Raw genomic sequence first — 20,696 nt, 5'->3', positions numbered from 1 at the left:
TGAAATTATAGACCAATTAGTCTGACCTCAGTGGTGGGAAACATGCTGGAGTCTATTATAAAGGATGAAATTACTGCACATCTGGATAGTAGTAACAGGATAGGACAGAGTCAGCATGGATTTATGAAGGGGAAATCATGCTTGACTAATCTTCTTGAACTTTTTGAGGATGCAACTATGAAGTTGGACGAGGGAAGTCCAGTAAATGTAGTGTACCTGGACTTTTAGAAAGCTTTTGATAAAGTCCCACACAGGAGGTTAGTGAGTAAAATTAAGGCGCATGGTATTGGGGGCAAAGTACTAGATTGGATTGAAAATTGGTTGGCTAATAGGAAACAAAGGGTAGTGATAAACGGCTCCATTTTGAAATGGCAGGCAGTGACCAGTGGGGTACCGCAGGGATCCGTGCTGGGACCGCAGCTTTTTACAATATATGTTAATGATATAGAAGATGGTATCAGCAATAACATTAGCAAATTTGCTGATGATACAAAGCTGGGTGGCAGGGTGAAATGTGATGAGGACGTTAGGAGATTACAGGGTGACCTGGACAAGTTAAGTGAGTGGGCAGATGCATGGCAGATGCAGTTTAATGTGGATAAATGTATGGTTATCCACTTTGGTGGCAAGAACAGGAAGGCAGACTACTACCTCAATGGAATCAATTTATGTAAAGGGGCAGTACAGAGAGATCTGGGTGTTCTTGTACACCAGTCAATGAAGGCAAGCATGCAGGTACAGCAGGTAGTGAAGAAGGCTAATAGCATGCTGGCCTTCATAACAAGAGGAATTGAGTATAGAAGCAAAGAGGTGCTTCTGCAGCTGTACAGAGCCCTGGTGAGACCACACCTGGAGTACTGTGTGCAGTTCTGGTCTCCAAATTTGAGAAAAGACATTCTGGCTATTGAGGGAGTGCAGCGTAGATTCACGAGGTCAATTCCTGGAATGGCAGGATTACCTTACACTGAAAGACTGAAGCGACTGGGCTTGTATACCCTTGAGTTTCGAAGACTGAGGGATCTGATTGAGACATATAAGATTATGAAAGGATTGGACACTCTGGCAGTAGGAAACATATTTCCACTGATGGGTGAGTGCCGAACCAGAGTACACAGCTTAAAAATACGGGGTAGACCATTTAGGACAGAGCTCAGGAGAAACTTCTTCACCCAGAGAGTGGTGGCTGTGTGGAATGCTCTGCCCCAGAGGGCAGTGGAGGCCCACTCTCTGGATTCATTTAAGAAAGAGTTGGATAGAGCTCTCAAAGATAGTGGAATCAAAGGTTATGGAGATAAGGCAGGAACAGGATACTGACTAGGAATGATCAGCCATGATTATATTGAATGGTGGTGCAGGCTCAAAGGGCTGAATGGCCTACTCCTGCACCTATTGTCTATTGTCACCTGGATTCAACAACCACATGCTCCTGAGACATGTCTTAAAAGCTTGAGAAAATTTCTAAAAATGCTTCTATCCTGCCACAAGAATGGACTTCAACTCCACCATGGACAGGGCCTCAAAACCACTACCTATCAATTTCTCTATCCCATTCTTGTCACCCTGCAACACTCCAAGTTAGAACAAATATCAACTTAGGGACAGAATTGTGTAACAGGTCAATGTTGATCGGATCTGGATGAAGACAGCCAAATTCCAAAATATTTCAAATCAAACTTTTTGGGACTATATTACTTTACAGTGTAGAAACAGGCCCTTCGGCCCAACAAGTCCACACCGACCCGCCGAAGCGAAACCCACCCATACCCCTACATTTACCCCTTACCTAACACTACGGGCAATTTAGCATGGCCAATTCACCTGACCCTGCACATCTTTTTGAACTGTGGGAGGAAACCGGAGCACCCGGAGGAAACCCACGCAGACACAGGGAGAACGTGCAAACTCCACACAGTTAGTCGCCTGAAGCGGGAATTGAACCCGGGTCTCAGGCGCTGTGAGGCAGCAGTGCTAACCACTGTGCCACCGTGCCGCCCACTTCATAAGTTAACTAGCCCTAACAATTAACAGGCAATCATGCAAAGAAACTGGTCTGATCTGCTACAAAGGTGAACCTGCAAGTAGAACGTATTTTTACTTGACTTACATCGCCAGACCAAAGATGTCAAGATAAAAAAAATGCAATGCAAGTTCATGATGAGTTGCAGTGATCTATAGCAACTCCTCCTGGCACCTCATCTGCATGCCCCTACAGATAAAGTCAAAACCTTTCCTGAGATAATGGAAAATCTGAATGGATGTAAAATGTACATTTACATGTGCATAAAATCTTGACAGAACATCAAAAATGAATTCAGCATTGTAAATTCACCTTTCTTACTCCACGAGTTCTATTCCATACAAAATCATACCAATCCCGGTAATTGCCTTCGCCCAAATCCATGATCTTTGTCACAAGATAATCCATAGTCATTTTCAGGACAGGAGCAGGCCGAAGCTCATGGGGTAAAGGTTCTTCCTGATCTGCAGATGACCTGCTATATTCTTTGATGGCAGCTTCATGGTTAACCTGTAGAGTGGCAAACATATCCATCGGTGCCTGGTTGTAATAGAATCATCAATGCTGAATTTCAAAATTGGAAATCTGAGAGCTGTTTAATTATCTTACTTTCTTCCCACGGAAACTACAATAACACTTTCCTCTACAATAATGCTTTCCTTGCCAAAGAAAAAGGAACTAACAGTGAAATCATTGAAGCTTCTGTTGCTCGCAACACCAGGAAGGGTGATACAGACAGTTTACTCTCAGACACATTAGTTCATCAAATCAGACATTAAATATGGTTGGGTAAGATACAAAGCCAGTTTGAACCAGATTTGTAAAAGCAGAAACCAAAGCTGCGCAAAATAAGTGCAAGTTACGTCATGAATGACAGAATGATCACTCTTAAACAGAGAATATGAAACTGACCTTATCAGTGCCAGGAATAGTCTCAAAAGAGCTAAGTTGGTATCTTGTCTCCCTCATGTAACGCTCTTTTTCTGGACACATATCCAAACATGTCCCCACGACAGCTTTTGCCTTCTCCAGCTCAGTTCTTTTCACTCGAGCTAAAGGTATAGAAGGAAATACAGAAAAGTTATTTTTCTTTTAGCATAAATTAAAACTCCAACAAATCCCTTACCCTGCAGCATACCCAACAGTTGCAGTGTCTGAAAGATTCCATCCCTTCATTAAATGTTGATCATTGTCAGGACTGTTTACAATTCAAATTCAACTGTTTTATTCATTACCTCTGGTTACTCTATACCCTCATTTGTTACAACCATTCCATAATCTTAACATAATATCACTTCATGCTATTTTGAAAAAACAGCCAGCAAAATAGTCCAAACCATTGCTTCAGCCTGACAAATTGAATCTACAAAAAAAGTGAATGAGAGAGAAAAACAAAAAAACAGGAGCAAGGAAAAGAAAACGGAAATGAGACTCAGCATAAATACAAGAAAGAGGAGATTATTTACTGAACTAAGTATCAAATCCAGCTCTTGGATAAATGATTTAGAGTCATAGGGTGGATTGTATGGAGACAGGCCTTTTGGCCCAAACTGGTCCATGCCTGCCAAAAGGTCCATCCACGCTAACCCCATTTCCCTGCACTTGGCCCATATATTTCTAATCCTTTCACTTCCATGTACTTGTACTAATGCCTTTTAAATGTTGTTAACGTACCCACCTCAACTACTCCGCTGGCAGCTCATCCCATATGAGTAACATCCTCTGTGTAAACAAGTTGCCCCTGAGGTTCCCGTTCATTCTTTTCCCCTCTAACCTTAAACCGATGCCATCTTGTACTCTATTCCCCTACCCTGGGAAAAAGACGGAGTGCATTCTCCGTGTCCATGACTCTCATGATCTTTTACATCTCTATAAGAATACTTCCCCGCTTCCCCACCCCCACCCCCCTTCAGTCTCCTCTGTTCTAAAGAAAGCCCTAGATTGTCCAACCTCTCCTTATAATTCAAACCATTGGGTCCAAACAACATCCTTGTAAATTTCTTCTGCACTCTTTCCAGTTTAATAACATCATTCCTACAGCAAGGTTACCAAAACTGAACACAATACTCCAAGTGTGGTCTCACCAACATCCTATATAAATGCAACATAATTTTCCAAATTCCCAACTCAATGCCCGGACTGATGAAGGCCAGTGTGCCTCAAGCCTTCTTCACTGTCCTGTCTACCTGTGACTCCACTTTCAGAGAACCATGCACCCTGAACTCCAAGATCCCTCTGTTCTACTACGCTCCTTAAGTTCCTACCATTCACCATGAAACTCCGATCTTGATTTGACTTTTTAAAATGCAAAACCTACACTTATCTATATTAAACTCCATTTCCCACTTCCCCAGCTGATCAAGGTCCTGCTGCAATTCCTGACAACTGTCTACAATACCATTTATTTCAGCAAACTTAATAAATCATGTCTTGTACATTCTTATCCAAATCACTGATATAGATAAACAGTAAATGGACCCAGCACTGACCCCTGAGGCACTCTACTAGTCACAGGGCTCCAGTCCAACAAGCATCCTTCCACTATTACCCTCTGCTTCCTACAATCAAGCCACTAATTTGCCAGCTCCCCCTGGATTCCATGCAATTCCTGAAGCAGAAAAATGTGTTGCTGGAAAAGCACAGCAGGTCAGACAGCATCCAAGGAGCAGGAGAATCGACGTTTCGGGCATAAGCCCTTCTTCAGGAAAATCTGAAGAAGGGTTTATGCCCGAAACGTCGATTCTCCTGCTCCTTGGATGCTGCCTGACCTGCTGCGCTTTTGCAGCAACAGATTTTTCAGCTTCCATGCAATCAAACCTTCTAGAGCAGCCTGCTGTGTGGAACATTATCAAAGGCCTTAGTGAAATACATGTAGACTACGTCTACCACTCTGCCCTCATCAACTTTCCTGGTCACTTCATCAAAGAACTCTAATAAATTTGAGACACAATCTCCCACTCACAAAGTCATGTTGACTACTCCTAATCATAAATCTAAATATAAATCTACAAGCAACATACTTTGGAAATCAATTGGCATCTTTAAAAGTGATGAATTTCCCCAAATATTACCTTGTCTCATTAACTTGTCCCTCTGGTCAAGTACCCTGTATTTGTCTTCAGCAGTAATGGCAACTGTACCAGTTAGATGACTGAGGGAGGAAGGTAGCGCCCCCACATGTTCAGGAATTGATACCTGATCTTCAGACTCTTGTGGATCCTGAGATTCTTTCTCTGACTGCAGAGTCTTCAAAGCAGATGGTTTCTTCACAGGCGACCTGCAGAGCAGATCTAATTAACAAAAATTTGATACTGTTTAAACCCTAAATCAGAGCCTATTTCTCCCCTTATGTTCACTTTGCCCACAGAGCAGTATGAAGATATGGGTGGCACGGTGGCACAGTGGTTAGCACTGCTGCCTCACAGTGCCAGAGACCAGTGTTCAGTTCCTGCCTCAGGCGACTCTGTGTGAAGTTTGCACATTCTCCCAGTGTCTGCGCGGGTTTCCTGCGGGTGCTCCGGTTTCCTCCCACAGCCCAAAAATGTGCAGGTTAGGTGAATTGGCCATGCTAAATTGCCCATAGTGTTCTGTGAAGGGGTAAATGTAGGGGAATGGGTCTGGGTGGGTTACACTTCGGCGGGTCGGTGTGGATTTGTTGGGCCGAAGGGCCTGCTTCCACACTGTAAGTGATCTAATCTAAAGATTTTCACACAATACAGCACTCAATCAAAACATGCCCAGTATCATAGGCTGCACCAATATCCAACCGTACCTAAATATGACTCAGCGTTAGCTAGTATCCAGCTCTCCATAAGCAAGTCAGGATTCAACCCTGCATAAATATGACCAGTATCAATCCGTCCAACATTTGGACTCTAATGAACTTCTGATCCCCTCAGTTCACACTGGGATTCTGGAAGTCATAATTCTTAACCCACAGCATAAACAGCATGCATTCTGCATCAATTCCATCAAATGCATATTTTCATTTCAGAACATATATTATTGAAGCCCTGAAGAAATAGTAAACAAGACAGCCTGTCAAGCCTCTTCGAACATTCAATATGATCTTCAAACTCCACCTTCCTGCCCATACCCCTAATACGCCGATTTCCTGACACCCCAAAATCAGTCTCTCAATCTTAACTAATCCAACCGTTGGCTCATCCACAAATGGATTACAGAATGCTTAAGGTTCACAGTCCTTTTAGTAACGTCATTGCTCATCCCAGTCCTAAATATTCGGCACTTATCCTAAGACTGCAGCAGCTATCATAACGACAGGCCTGCAGCTGCATGAACTGTAGATGTCCTAAGTTGTATTTCCAACATCATTTGTGGATCCTAATGGAAACTTCACTTTCCCTATCAGCAAAGCCAGGTGAGATCCAAGAGACATGTGTAAAAGAGAATTACTTGCTCACAGGAGCTCCGGAAGATGATCTTGGAGGTGGATTGCGTGGAGATGATTGTTCTAAGTTAACCTTATCCTTGCTGTGTTTCTCTTCATTGCCTTTCAGTACTTCTTTTTCCAGTGAAGACTTTTTCCCAGGACCTAGGAGAATGAATTAAGTCATTATTTCATCAGAACTCAATGAGGAGACAGTAGTTTTTACATGCAGTTTTTACAGTCTCATTTCCATCCCACAAACTGAAAGGAAACAATCAACTGGTTAAATTGGAGTAATGACACACACCTTTAGTCAAATAACCATGCGGATTACAATAAAGCACATGTTACAGAGTGCCTCTATAGAATCATAGAACCATATTGTACAAACGAGGCCTTTGCTGCCTCAAACTCCCTCAAATCTATACTGCTGAACAATTTACACTACCCTTCGCTCATCCCATTTTCCCACACCAAGTCAATAACTCTGATTGTCATGACATTTTAAATGCTCATCCACACACTTCTTAAAAGTTCTGAGGTTTCCCGCCTCAACCACCCCTCCAAGCAGTGCACTGCAGACCCTCACCACCATCTGGATGAAGATGTTTTCCTCAAATCCTCTCTAAACCTGCTTTTCACTTTAAAAGCATGTCCCTTTGTCATGTACCCTTAAACGAAAGGGATCTATCCACTTCCCATGCTCCTCAATCTTTCACATCACTATCAGGTTCCCCCCACCCCTCCCGTCAATTTTCTGTTCCAAAGAAAACAACACAAGTCTATCCAGTCTCTCTTTGTAGCTGAAATGCTGCACTTCAGGCAATATCCTGTTGAATGTCCTTGCACCCCTCCCAGTGAAATCACATCTCTGCCTAAAAACAGCCAATGTATAATAGCTCAAGTTCCTACATGCCATACTGGTGCAGAACAACTTTGAAGTTCCTGTTTCAGCCAATCTACCAAGGAAAGAAGTTATTTAACACTGGTACTGGAAGTTACCCAGGAACAAACGTGCTTTGCAATTCTTTCACAGAGGTGAAACTTCAGTAGAAATTCACCACACAAGTGCATGGGACGTCAGTGTCTGGGTGCCTGAGAGAGTGAGAGTGTAAAGGGGTACAAGTCTGTGAGGGTGCGTTTGCCTGCGTGAGAGTGTGCGCGCCTGCGGGAGTGCAATGGGATCACCTGTAGTGTGACATGAATCCAAAGTCCCAGGATCTTGGATTCGTGGCACACTACAGGTGACCCCACTGCACTACACGCACACACACACCCACAGACCCACTCACGTAGACCCGTTTGCTCACTAGCTCACACATACTTTCCCACACTCTCACGCACGTAGGCACCCTCTCGCGGACTTATACCTCTTTACACTCTTTCACAGACACGCATACCCCTCCTCCCCCCAACTTGCACACGCGTGCGCGCGCACACACACACACAAGTTTGTGGGGTGAATGTGTACTTACAGGATTACATTTCATTTTGCTCAAAAACTGCACGATCCCGTGTAAGATTCTGTAAATTTTTTTTAGTTTAGAATCAGTCAGAACACTGTGACACAGAGTCTCACAGAGGGCACCTCAATGCATTATCTGGGCCAACATGATAGCAATTGTTAAAGTTCACTTGAGAATGTAGCTTTAAAAAAGTTCTGCGATTTACATATGAAAGAACTGAAACCAACATGTTCATTCTAACAAACAATCCAGGTCTTTTTCAATATATAATTTCAGTTGCATCACACTGTAAAGTTTTGCTATAAATTCTGTGTCTTGCGATCTTATACTCCACAACCACCCGATAAAGGAGCAGCACTCCAAAAGCTAGTGCTTCTAAATAAATCTGTTGGACTATAACCTGGTGTTGTATGATTTTTAACAATCTAAATTGGAGGAAGGCTAATTTGGACAGTATTAGGTAAGAACTTTCAAAAGCTGATTAGGTGTGGATGTTTGCAGGTAAAGTAGGAAAATGGGAAGCCTTCATAAATGAAATGAGAGTGCAGAGACAGTATATTCCTGTTAGGGTGAAAGGAAAGGCTGGTAGGTGAAGGGAATGTTGGATGACTAGAGAAATTGAGGTTTAGGTCAAGAAAAAGAAGGAAGCATATTTCAGGTATAGAGAGCAGAGATTGAAAGAATCCTTAGAATAGTATAAACGCACGACAAGTACACTTAAGAGGGAAATCAGGCAGGCAAAAAGTGGACATGAGATAGCTGGAAAATAGGATTAAGGAGTATTCAAAGGGAATTTATAAATATATTAAGGAAAAAAAGAGTCACTAGGGAAAGAATAAGGCCCTTCAAAGCTCAACAAGACAGCCTATGAGCAGAAGCACAGGAGATGGGGGAGATACTAAATGAGTATTTTGCATCAGTGTTTACTGTGGAGAAAGACATGGAAGATAGAAAATATGGGGAAATAGACAAGGGCATCTTGGAAAATGTCCATATTAGAGGTGGTGGTGCTGGATGTCTCAAAACACAGGGTGGATAAATCCCCAGGACCTGATCAGGTTTAGTAGAGAGTGTGGTGCTGGAATAGCACAGCAGGTCAGGCAGCATCCGAGGAGCAGGAGAATCGATGAGGCTTGTGGGCCGAGGGATTGAGAGATAAATGGGAGGGGGATGGGGTTGGGGAGGGGGGGGGGGGGGAGGAGTAGCTGCCTGTTCGTGTACAATACTAAACAGAACACAGTACATTTAAAAGGTGAACTCACTACTCGCAGTTACCGACACCTACCAACAGGTAACGATGGACCTGACTCCACAGCTAGAAAACCATATCACAGCAGGCCTGAGGAAACTCCAAAAATTAGGCAAAATTAACAAAACGGACCTTCAAAGAACGAAACCTGATGGATCCAACACACCCCGTTTCTACGGATTATCTCAGGTACACAAACCGGGGCTTCCCCCCCAGACCCATAGTCTCACTTCCTGACACACCGACATACAGATTAGCAAAAGAACTTCACCGTAAACTGAAATACCTACCAGACTCATGCCACTACATCCACTCCACCTAAGAATTCCTGAACAAAGATACCAAGATAGAAGAGGATAAAATCTTGTTCTCCTTCGACATAACAGGCTTATTCACATCAATTAACATCCATCTGGCCAAAGAAACACTAGCATCACTACTAGACAAATCAAAGACATTAACACCAGACACTACCAACTCCATCAGCAAGGACAATATCCTCAAACTAGAAAGCTTGTGTCTCACTACCCACTTCATCTTCAACAACAAGACCTACATAAAAATCAGTGGGACACCCATCAGATCACCAATACCAGGATTCTTGGTAGAAGCAGTTATGCAGAGACTAGAATAACAGCCCTCTCCACGATCCAACCCAAGCTTTGGGTCTGCTGTGTGCATGACATCTTTGTCATCATGAAACGGAACAAATTAGAGGAAATCTGCAATATTATTAACAGCATCCTTACTGGTATAAATTTCACCAAAGAGGAGAAGTCTCCCCTTCTTAGACGTCACAGTGGAACGAACAGTCAATGGAGAGCTGCAGACCAGCGTCTAAAGGAAAGCAAAACACACTGACCAGATACTCAACTATGGGAGCAATCATCCCAACACCCACAAATGGAGCTGCATCAGAACATTATTTAAACAGGCCACAAAACACTGCAGCACCCAGGAACTATGAGCAGAAGAAAAATACCTATATAGCGTATTCAAAAAGAATGGGTACCCAATAAGCACAGTCTACTGATACTTAAACAACAAACCTAAACAAGAAAACACAACACTCCCAGAGACTCTAGCCACACTACCACACATCAAAGACATCTCAGATGATGAGCAGACTACTCCGACTCCTTGGCATCATGGTAGCCCACAAACTTACCACCACACTGAAACAGCTACTGATGAATCCAAAGGACCCTGTACCAATCAGCAAAACTGATGTCATATACAAAATACCCTCCAAGGATTGCAACAAACACTACATCGGACAGACAGGGAGGAAACTAGCCACCAGGATATCGAGCACCAACTCGCCACCAAAAGACACAACTGAATATCACTAGAATGCTTACACACAGATGAAGGAGGACACCACTTCGACTGGGACAACACATCTATCCTAGGACAGGCTAAAATGACATGCATGGGCATTCCTTAGGCCTGGCATTCAACCCAGAACTCAATCAGTAAATACATTGATTTGGACCCCATTCACCATCCTCTGAAAAAAGGAACCCGAAGTGATATCACCCACCTTAACAGACCAAGACACACAAAGAGAATGCGGGACAGAGTACCAGTGCTTCAACAAAAGGTCACTGGTGATGTTTTCTAGCATGGTGATGAAATGACATAACAAATGTACCAGCTCAGCTAGCAAACTTTATGACCTGAACCTCAACCTGAGCTACAAATCTTCTCAAAAATGATCTTATAGAAGTTTATAAAATTATGAGGGGCATGGATAGGCGAAATAGACAAAGTCTTTTCTTTGGGGTGGGGGTGTCCAGACCTAGAGGGCATAGGTTTAGGGTAAGGGAAAGATTTAAAATGGGCCTACGGGGCAACTTTTTCGTGCATAGGGTGCTGCGTGTATGGAATGAGCTGAGAGAGGAAGTGGTGGAGGCTGGGATAATTGCAGCATTTAAAAGGCATCTGGATGGGTATATGAATAGGAAATGTTCAGAGGGACATCTGCCAGGTTGCTGGCAAATGAAACTAGATTAATTTAGGATATCTGGTCAGCATGGACGAGTTGGACCAAAGGGTCAGTTTCCGTGCTGTACATCTATATGATCTTTCACATTCATAGAGGCAATCATTTAGTAAGTTAAAGTCAGAAATTGTTAGTGAATGCACAGGTTGTAATATTCTAAAGTACTCTAGATGAAGGACAAAGGCGCATAGAAGCCCAGCAAACCTGTCCCACTTAAACATACATCATGGCCAACTACTGACCTCAGATTCCAAAGCATCCCAGTGCATTCAAAAACTGTAGGCTAGATAGCCTAGCAGGAGAGATTGGGCAAACGTTGGAATGTATGATTATGGAAATACTGAGAAAATGTGTTTTTGTCTGCTGTGAGGGGAAGAACCAAAAAGCCGAATGTTACTTAAATTGAAAGAGACTAGAATGCTGTGGCACAGAGGGACCTGGACTTAGTGCATGAAACAAAATGCTAGCATGCAGACAAAGGAAACAATTAGGAAACTAAATTTATTGTTGGCCCTTATTGCAAGGAGTGCGCAGTATAGAAGTCTTGCTTCAACTATTCAGGGTAATGATTTAAATAAAACATATCTACAGTACTATGTATAGTTTAGAGCTGAAAATGTGTTGCTGGAAAAGCGCAGCAGATCAGGCAGCATCCAAGGAACAGGAGAATCGACGTTTCGGGCATAAGCCCTTTTTCAGGAATGAGGAAACTATGTATAGTTTAGGTCTACTTATTTCAGAAAGGATATTCTTGCATTGGCAGCAATTCAGATAAGGTTCAGTACATTGAGTATTACGATGAAGGGGCTAGATTATGAGGAAAGGTTTACACGAGTTGGGCCTACACTCATCCCTGCAGAGGATAAGAATGCGAACTTTTAGTGGAATTAAAGGAGTTGCAGGAGTTGATGGGAGTAATCTGCAGGCAAAGGGACGTCTAGCAACTGGGAGGCCTTTAAAAGTGAGATAGCTGGAGTTTAAGGTCTATATGTTCCTGTGAGGATGAAGGGCAAGATTGGCAGGAATAGTGAACTCTGGATGACAAGAGATATTGAGGCTTTGACCAGGGGAAAAAAAAGGAAGCATGGCTCAGATACAGGCAGCTGGGATTAACAGAATCCCTGGAGGTATACAAAGAGTACAGGAAGTAGTGAAGAAGGAAAATCAGGAAGGTGAAAAGGGGTCACGAGATAGCCTTGGCTGAGAAGATTAGGGTGAACCCAAAGAGGTACTTTAAGTATTTTAAGGAAAAAGAATAACTTTTGGCTCCTCAAAGACCAAAGTGGACATGTATGTTTAGAACCGCAGGAGTTGTTCATGGTTCTCAATGAAAACTTCTCCTCTGTGTTTACCATGGAGAAAGACTTGAAGACTTTGGAAAGTTAATGGTGATATCTTGGGAGAGTCCATATCACAGTAGAGGCAGCATTGGATGCACTATAATGCATGAAAGTGGATAAATCTCCTGGCCCTGACCAGATATATCCAAGAAGAGAGGTGGAAATCACAGGAGACCTGGCTGATATTTTTGCATTAACGTTTGCTAGGGGTGAGGTCCTGGAAGTCTGGAGTGAAGCCAATGCTGTGCCATTATTCAAGAAGGGCTGCAAAGAAAAGTTTAGAAACTATAGAGCAGGAAGCTTAATATTTCTGGTGGGAACGTTACTTGAGAAGATTCTGAGGGATAAGATATACATGCATTTGGAAAGACAGGGGTTGATTAGTAGTCAGCACTGCTTTGTGAGTGGGAGATCATGCATCACAAATTTGTTAGGGTTCTTTCATGAGGTGCCCAGGAAGGTTGACAAAGGCAGGGCGGTAGACATAGTCTGTATGGATTTCAATAAAGCCTTTGATAGATTCCACATGGTAGGCTGCTCTGGAAAGCTTGATTGCACGGAATCCAGGGTGAGCTGGCAAATTGGATATAAAGTTGGCTTGATAGTAGAAAGTAGAGGGTATTAGTGGAAGGATGCTGGTCGGACTGGAGGCCAGTGACTAGTGGAATGCTTCAGGGGTCGGTGCTGGACCCATTACTCTTTGTTATCAATATCAATGATTTGGATGAGAATGCACAAGGCACGATCAGTGTGTTTGCAGATGACACTAACATAGGTGATATCGTGGACAGTGAGAAAGGTTATCAGAAATTGCAATAGCACCTCGATCAGTTGATGAAGTGGGCCGAGAAATGGCAAAGAGAGTTTTAAAGATAAGTGTGAGGTCTATCATTTTCAAAAGTCAATTTTTTCTGAACCCTTCCAACTTTCTGATAGGAAGGAGACCAGAACTGCATGCAATATTCCAAAAGTGGCCAAACTAACATCCCGTACAACCGCAACATGACCTCCCAACTTTTATATTCAATACTCTGACGAATAAAGGAAAGCATACCAAAATGCCTACTATCCTGTATACCTGAGAGTCTAATCTCAGGGAGCTATGAACCTGCACTCCAAGGTCTCTTTGTTCAGCAACACTCCCTAGGACCTTACCATTAAGTGTATAAATCCTGCTGATTTGCCTTTCCAAAATGCAGAAACTCTATTTATCTAAATTAAGCTCCACCTGCCACTTCTCAGCCCATTGGCCCATCTGATCAAGATCCCGCTGTAATCTGAGGTAACCTTCTTCACTGTCCACTACACCTCCAATTTGTCAAACGTTCATGGGGTATATTAGACCTCGGAGACAATAGTATCAGAATAAAGAGACTGTTCCTTAAAATATAGAGAAGAATTTCTTTTGACTGCTGTGAATAATTTGTCCCACAAACAACTGAGTAAGGTGAATCATAGAGTACATTCAAGGCCAATATCAGACAGATTTTTCAACAATAGGAGAGGGAAGGGTTATGGGGTGCAAGCGGAAAAGTGGAGGTTTTGCCAAGATTAAATGAGACAGAATGACAAAGTAGGTTATTTCTGCATCATATGCTTAAGATGTGCCAAATTTACATTGCTATTTCAGTGTTGCATAAAATTGATTTCAGTCGGGAAAGGCTGAAAACCGCAAGGATGCAGGGATAAAGAATAAAACAGAAACTGCTCCTGCAACTCACTGTTCTTTTTCCGTTGCCAAAATATTTCAATCTGTTTCTTGTGAAGTGTTTTTCCTTTTCTCTTTGCATTGGACGCAGATGCCTTTAAAAGAAATGTGTTTAGAAATGTAGAAACATAGAAAATAGCAATAATGAGTCACTGGACTCTGAGCCTGCTCCACCATTCACTTATGATGATATATCAAACTCTGCTCCGTTCCCACTTTCTTCTGATACGCATTGAGGTTTCTTGTAACACCGTCCACATTCACTAGCTCAAATTCAAATACTCAAACTAATAGGAGCTAGGTTGGGGAGGCTGGCCAGTCCTCTGGCAATCAGGATTTCAGAAGTTCTTTTCCCCCCTAAAAGCAATATGTGGGTTGCCAACAAAGGGTTAGACAAGAGCTTTAATTCCTCCAATAAGAAAACAGGTGTTAATTCTCACTGTAGCTCAAAAGAAAAGAGTCTAAATAATTAGGACTTGGACAATGACTCAGTATCTTCTAGCTGGTGAGGGCTTTGGGGACTACATGGGATGCTTAGAAATTTGATATGAGAAAAACTATGAATTACAATTTTCTTCAGTCTTATATCCTCTGTACAAATCATGAACCAAAAGGTTTTGCAGCACAGAAAACAGCAATTCAGCCCAATGAGCTCTCGAAAGAGCTGCCCTATGTATTCTTTTACCGCAGCCCTGTGAAGCTTACAGTTTCAAGCATATAGCCAATTGCCTTCTGGAAGTTACTACTGAATTTGGATCCAATGTTTCAAACCAGTTACAATTTCACGTCATCATCATCAATGACTGCATTAAAAAAAAATTACATCCTCCTCTCTGGTTCGTTTTTCCAAATTATGTGCAGAATATGTCTTCTGAACATCAGGTCTCTTACCACTGGAAATATTTTTTCTTTATTGACTTGAATAAAGCTTTTCAAAACTGAAGAAATGCAGTGAAACATATCCCGATACTTTCGTACTCATCTTTACATTAAATGAAGTAATAGCTTGCCTCATTGAGAGGGTTGCACCATAACAACACATCAACAAGACTGAGGCAGGAGGACGACAAAACCTGATTGGGTTCTAAACAAATTAGTAGAACCTGAAAGCCAATATTCTCTGGGGACTTGCAAATTGACATTTAAAAACAGAAAATATTGAGAATACTCAGTAGATTTGGTGGCATGTGGACAGATAACAGTGAGTCATCACTTCAGGTTGATGACTCTTCATCAGAATTCTACTCCTCTCCACACATGCCACCTAATCTGTTAAGTATTTCAGACTTTCAACACCTGCAGTAATTTACTTCTGCAAAGGAGAACCTCAACATGTGCTTCCAAAAGTGTTGTCAAATGAAAGGATTTTCATGCAGGGCATTGCACCTGTTCCACTTAAACCAGACTGGAATCACCATTCTGCACATCCTACAATCAAGACTGTGGACAGGACTTGAGCCTATAGGCACAATAGGGTCAGGCAATGGAGAAGTTAGAAAGATAAAAGAGAAGTTGAGGCAATAGAGCACTGTAGTGATTTGAAAAAAGGGTAAGTAGAGTGGAGCATGATGGGACAGTTTGCACAACTAGAATTGGGCAGCAGTGGACAATGTCCAAGGAAAAAATTGTTAAAAATATTAAATCCCCTTTATCTGAGTGTAACTGTAAGCATTCATAACACAACCAACTAAAAAAAACTGCACAAATATATGCAAATGTGTTTGATCTAATCAGCAAAAGAGAGACATGATTGACCCAGGTTAGGAAATAAATATTTCAGGGTACACATCAAACTTTTAAAAAAAAACAGGATGGAACAAGAGGAGTGGCATGATGATAAAGAATGATGTAAAGACAGTTATGAGGAAGAATCTTGGTTCAGAAGATTGTAAATTATAAACATTATGGGTGATAGGATAAAATAAACTACAAGGATCAGAAAACACCAGTGGGGTAAGTTACAAGCTTCAAAAAGTACTTACATCATTAGAATAGCATTAAACAAAAACAAAATTGAGCTTGTAACCAAGGCAATGTAATAATCATAGGCTATTTAATCTTCATGTAGACTAGATAAACCAAATGGGCAAAGCCAGCCTGGCAGATAAATTTGGAAGGATGCTTTCATGATAGCTTCTTTATATAGTATATTGTAGAACTAACTATTGACAAAGTTATTTTAGATCTAGAATTGTCCAATGGAGCTGGGTTAGTTATAAATTTCAGAGTTACAGATCCACTAGGATTTAGTAATCGCGATGCAATCAGATTCCATATTAAGTTTGAAAGCAACATACTTGAGTCTGCAAGAACCTCAAAGTCAATTACATACGTAGTAGGAGGAAATTAGCTAAGATTAATAAGAAAATAGATTGAAATTCAGGCCAACATAAATTAGCAGGAAGCATGGATTATTTTTAAATTCAAAGGAAAGCAATCAACAAAAATGCATTCCATTAAAATATAATCAGGAAACTAAGGATCATAATTGATTTATGAAATGCAACAGATAACGTTGGGAACCTGAGAATTAAAACAGCTCTAGAAATGCTAGATTCTCGAATAGTACTAGCTGTCAGTAAATGTAAAACCCTATTCAAGAAAAGACAGGTAGAGAAAGCAGGTAACTGAGGCCAGAGACATCAGAAAAACATGCACTTGGGAAATCAGAATGAACAGTCAGGGCAACATAGTTTTACAAAAAAGAAATTGTGCTTTCAGTTTCATTGAAGCTTTTTGATGGTATAACCAGTAAATTAGATAGAGGAGTTCATCACATTTTTATTTGGATTTCCACAAGTCTTTTAATAAGGTGCCACATAAAAGGTTAGTGTGCAAGATATGGCCATGAAGTTGGATATGAGGATGGTGAGAAGATGGATTAACTTGTAGGAAGTACGGTAAAGTTAGTGGACAACACGGTGACAGGTAGATAATGAAGGGAAATCATTCACAGCAAGATTAGAAATAAAGAACTGAAACTTGTAAATGGGATACCCACAGAACAAAAGCACGAAGTTAAAGCATTTAGCAAGCAATTAAGAATACAGATAGCATGCTAGCCTTTATTGCAAGAGGACTGAAGTACAAGACTAAGGAAGTCTTGCTAATTTTACAGAGCTTGGGTAAAACTGAGATTTTCCAGCATTTTCTCTGGGTAAAACTACATCTGTTTCACAAGGTGGGCCTTTGGTTATCATGTCGAAGAACAATACGCTCATCTTGGACGTGGCACTGTGAATTTCACTACTTTGCTTCTGGGGTTGAAAGGGATGCCCCAGGATGAGGGGTTCAGTAAACCTGACACAATCAATTACATTTTACAGAACAAAAAGTGCTGTAATTGAAATATACAATGATTCATAGTGTATGATAGGGGAAACTCTGAGAACATGTTTCCCTTGGCCAAGGAATCTAGAACAGAGGTAGGTAGCCTCAAGAATTAGGGGTTGATCAATTAATACCGTCAGGGAGAAATTCCTTCACACAATGGGTGGAGAATCTTTGAACTCTGATGCTCAAATCATTGAATAATATTTAAGGTTGAGATAAAACAGGCATTTAATCTTTCAGGGAATAAAAAGATATAGTGAGTGACAGAGAAGTTTCAGCTGAAGCAGAAGATCAGCCACATCATTGTGAATGGGAGATCAGGCTCAAGGAGTCAAATCGGCTACTCTTGTTCCTAATTCTTATGCACTGAATACAGAAAACACATAAAACAACAAATCCAGAAACTGATGCAACATGACGGCCTAGCACACACTGTCACCCATTAAACAAACTAGTGTGATCATAAGGCAGCTATTCTTCTTGTATCTCTCATTTGTCAGGTTAATAAAACATTAGCTTGATCAATGTTCGGTGATCAAAATCTAGAACAAGAGGCAAGTCTTTGCAAAAGAAAATTAAGAGCCCACTTGCTACAAAAGAAAATAGGCGTACTATTGAGAGTTGAGAAGGCGGCAATCACTCTCAGGTACTCACGTGATCAGAGAAGTGAACCACTGCCAGTCCCTTACTGGTTTGGCAATATACCCGCTGCACCTTGCCAAACTGCGAGAAGTGTTTCTTAATGATCTCCTTTGTATTCAAATCTACTGGGACATTTTTGCACTGGATCGTGGTGAGGTCTGACAAAGGAACACCGGATAGACTGTCTGTGCTGTCCCTACGACGTAGCCTCCGAGAGCAAAATCTGCTGGCAAAATCTGAGAGTTGAAGGAAAATGACAGAATCAGAATCTAACCAAGAACCTAATCTAGAATATTGCAACACAACCCAGAACTGAAAGCGGACCTTGAAGGAGCTTCAAGATGTGTGCTGCATTTATCATTCAGCTTCCAGTGAGATTGTGATGGATTCATATGCCTACAAGGACTCTTCATTTGTTATACCAAATAAAAAAGATCAGGTCAAGTGATTAAGAAACAGGATCAAGGGAGAAGGGATTTCTAAAAAAAAAACTTGTGGAAATAGGACAAGTAAGCAAGCTAACAAGAGTGAATAGAAGATAAATGAATGAGCTGACACAACCAGTATCCTTAAGAGTAAATGACAGTCTAAACATTAATGCATTAATCTCTGCTTTGTGAAAAATAAGAGAGGATTGCTACAATTGATTAGTGTCAGTTCTGAATCCTTTAAAAAAAAACGTTTCCCAGCACAGCCAGAATTGCCAGGTAAACAGATTATCAATCCACAGCACAAACAGTAACTGCAAAACAGATGGTACAATATCCTATTGTTTTAACTATGACAGGAAAATCATTTTCTCCAGTTGCTGCTAGACTTTTTGGGTTATTTCACACTTTGTTCATTTATTTTCGATCTTTAACAGTCACAGTACTTATCTTTTATCTTAGCACACACCACAAAGGAGGGGTTCAAAAGTAACAAACCAATTGTTGAATACGCTGCTGACAGTCTTGGTCAAGTAACATGAATCGGTCAAGTAACAAGACTGTAGCACCTGATGGCAGCTGGAGCTAAAATGGTAGCTGGAGCTAAAATGGCAGCTGGTGCAGAGAAAACACGCAAATAGAAAAGGATAGGTTCTCTTTCCTCCAGCAAGTGTTAAAATGGAGCAAAGTTAAAATCTTAAAAACCTTCTCAAATGGTACTTTATTTACAGCATAAAATGTCCTGAATATTTTAACAATATTTCTGTACTGCTGGATTGCAGGCACTCCAAAGTGTTAACTGTCAAGTTGCACTTTCTTATTCTGCAACAAGCCTGCAGTTCAAAATGGGTCTGTCTGTACAAGATTAATTTAGAATCACATTAGTGACTTGCATTACTCACCCAGAACGCTATTACTAACAATCTATTGCAACTTCCAGAAATGCCTTCATAGAATTCCAAATGTGGAAGCAGGCCATTCAGCCCAAATCCAAACCAACCCTCTGAACAGCATCCCACTCAGATCCACCCACCACCCCCCAGCCTATCCCCATAACCCCTGTATTCCCCATGGCTAATCCACCTAGCCTGCACATCTTTGGGCTGTGGGAGAAAACCAGAGCACCCAGAGGAAACCCACGCAGACACAAGGAGAATGGGCAAACTTCACAAAGACAGTCATCTGAAGGTGGAATCAAACCTGGGTCCCTGGTGCCGTGATGCAGTGGTGCTAACCACTGAGCCATTGTGCAACCCCAGAGTTGTATCAACTGTGCTACTGTATACTATTCCTGCAGTCACCAGTGCTTTAGGAAGGATATAAATATATTGGAGGTAGTTTACTAAATTGAAACATGCAATGAGTGTGCCCAAGCTGGGCTTGTTTCCACTGGAGTTCAGAAGTGTGAGGGGTGACTTGACTGAAGAGTATGCTAAATCACCCATAGAGTTCAGGGATATGAAGATTAGGTGCATTAGTCATGTGAGATGCAGGGTTACAGGGGTAGTTCTGGGTGGGATGCTCTTCAGAGGGTTGCTGTGGACTTGTTGAGCCAAATGGCCTGTTTCCACATGGGGATTCTAGTGAAAAAAAAAAGGGCCTGAATGGTCTTGACAAGGGAGGATGTGGAAAAAGTATTTCTTCTTGTGGGTCCATCTACTAGCAAAGGACACCTTTACAACATCTTTGGAATGTAGATAAGAAGGTTTCTCTTTGAGAGTTGTGCAGCTTTGGAGCTCTCTGCCTTAGAAGGTAATGGAGACAATATATTTAAGGTGGAGTTAGATAATTCATCAGGCAGGGGATGAGAACATGGAATATATTCAATGACGGAGCTGACATGAGGGTTTAAATGGTCTTCATCTTCAAAATACTTATGTTCAGACATAAGAAAAGACAATACAATTCTTTAAGACATGCAGCATTATAATATTAACTATTATGATTTGTGGAGATATCACTTGGATTTAGTTTCAGAATCGCAGTGCTCTGTGCTTCTCAGAAAGGTCTTTCTTTGGTCTTGCTCAGCTTTTCATACAGAATCATTGTGCATGTAGTGTTTGAATAAACTATAAACCACAACAGTACCCAAGAGGACAAATGCAGAAGTATTGAGTT

General features: G+C 41.5%; 1 protein-coding gene across 2 annotated transcripts in view; it reads right to left on the bottom strand.

Annotated features, from left to right (window-relative positions):
- mcm3ap (minichromosome maintenance complex component 3 associated protein) overlaps positions 1-20,696 on the bottom strand; it is an 83,497-nt gene that overhangs the window by 60,066 nt on the left and 2,735 nt on the right. The window contains exons 2-7 of one of the 2 annotated variants that reach the window (XM_043693407.2): positions 18,163-18,386; positions 14,189-14,270; positions 6,434-6,572; positions 5,089-5,294; positions 2,930-3,069; positions 2,330-2,527 (exon numbers count right to left, since the gene is read on the bottom strand). In XM_043693407.2, coding sequence (XP_043549342.2) covers positions 2,330-2,527; positions 2,930-3,069; positions 5,089-5,294; positions 6,434-6,572; positions 14,189-14,270; positions 18,163-18,386 — 989 coding nt within the window. The remainder of the gene's footprint in view (positions 1-2,329; positions 2,528-2,929; positions 3,070-5,088; positions 5,295-6,433; positions 6,573-14,188; positions 14,271-18,162; positions 18,387-20,696) is intronic. The other variant, XM_087988943.1, reaches the window with a different exon arrangement.

The sequence above is a fragment of the Chiloscyllium plagiosum genome, unplaced genomic scaffold (assembly GCF_037043375.1).
Source record: "Chiloscyllium plagiosum isolate Xiang-an unplaced genomic scaffold, Cpla_swu_hap1 HiC_scaffold_7, whole genome shotgun sequence".
Classification (NCBI taxonomy): domain Eukaryota; kingdom Metazoa; phylum Chordata; class Chondrichthyes; order Orectolobiformes; family Hemiscylliidae; genus Chiloscyllium; species Chiloscyllium plagiosum.
Note: the sequence above shows the minus strand (reverse complement) of the source record. Positions and strands in the feature narration are given on the sequence as shown.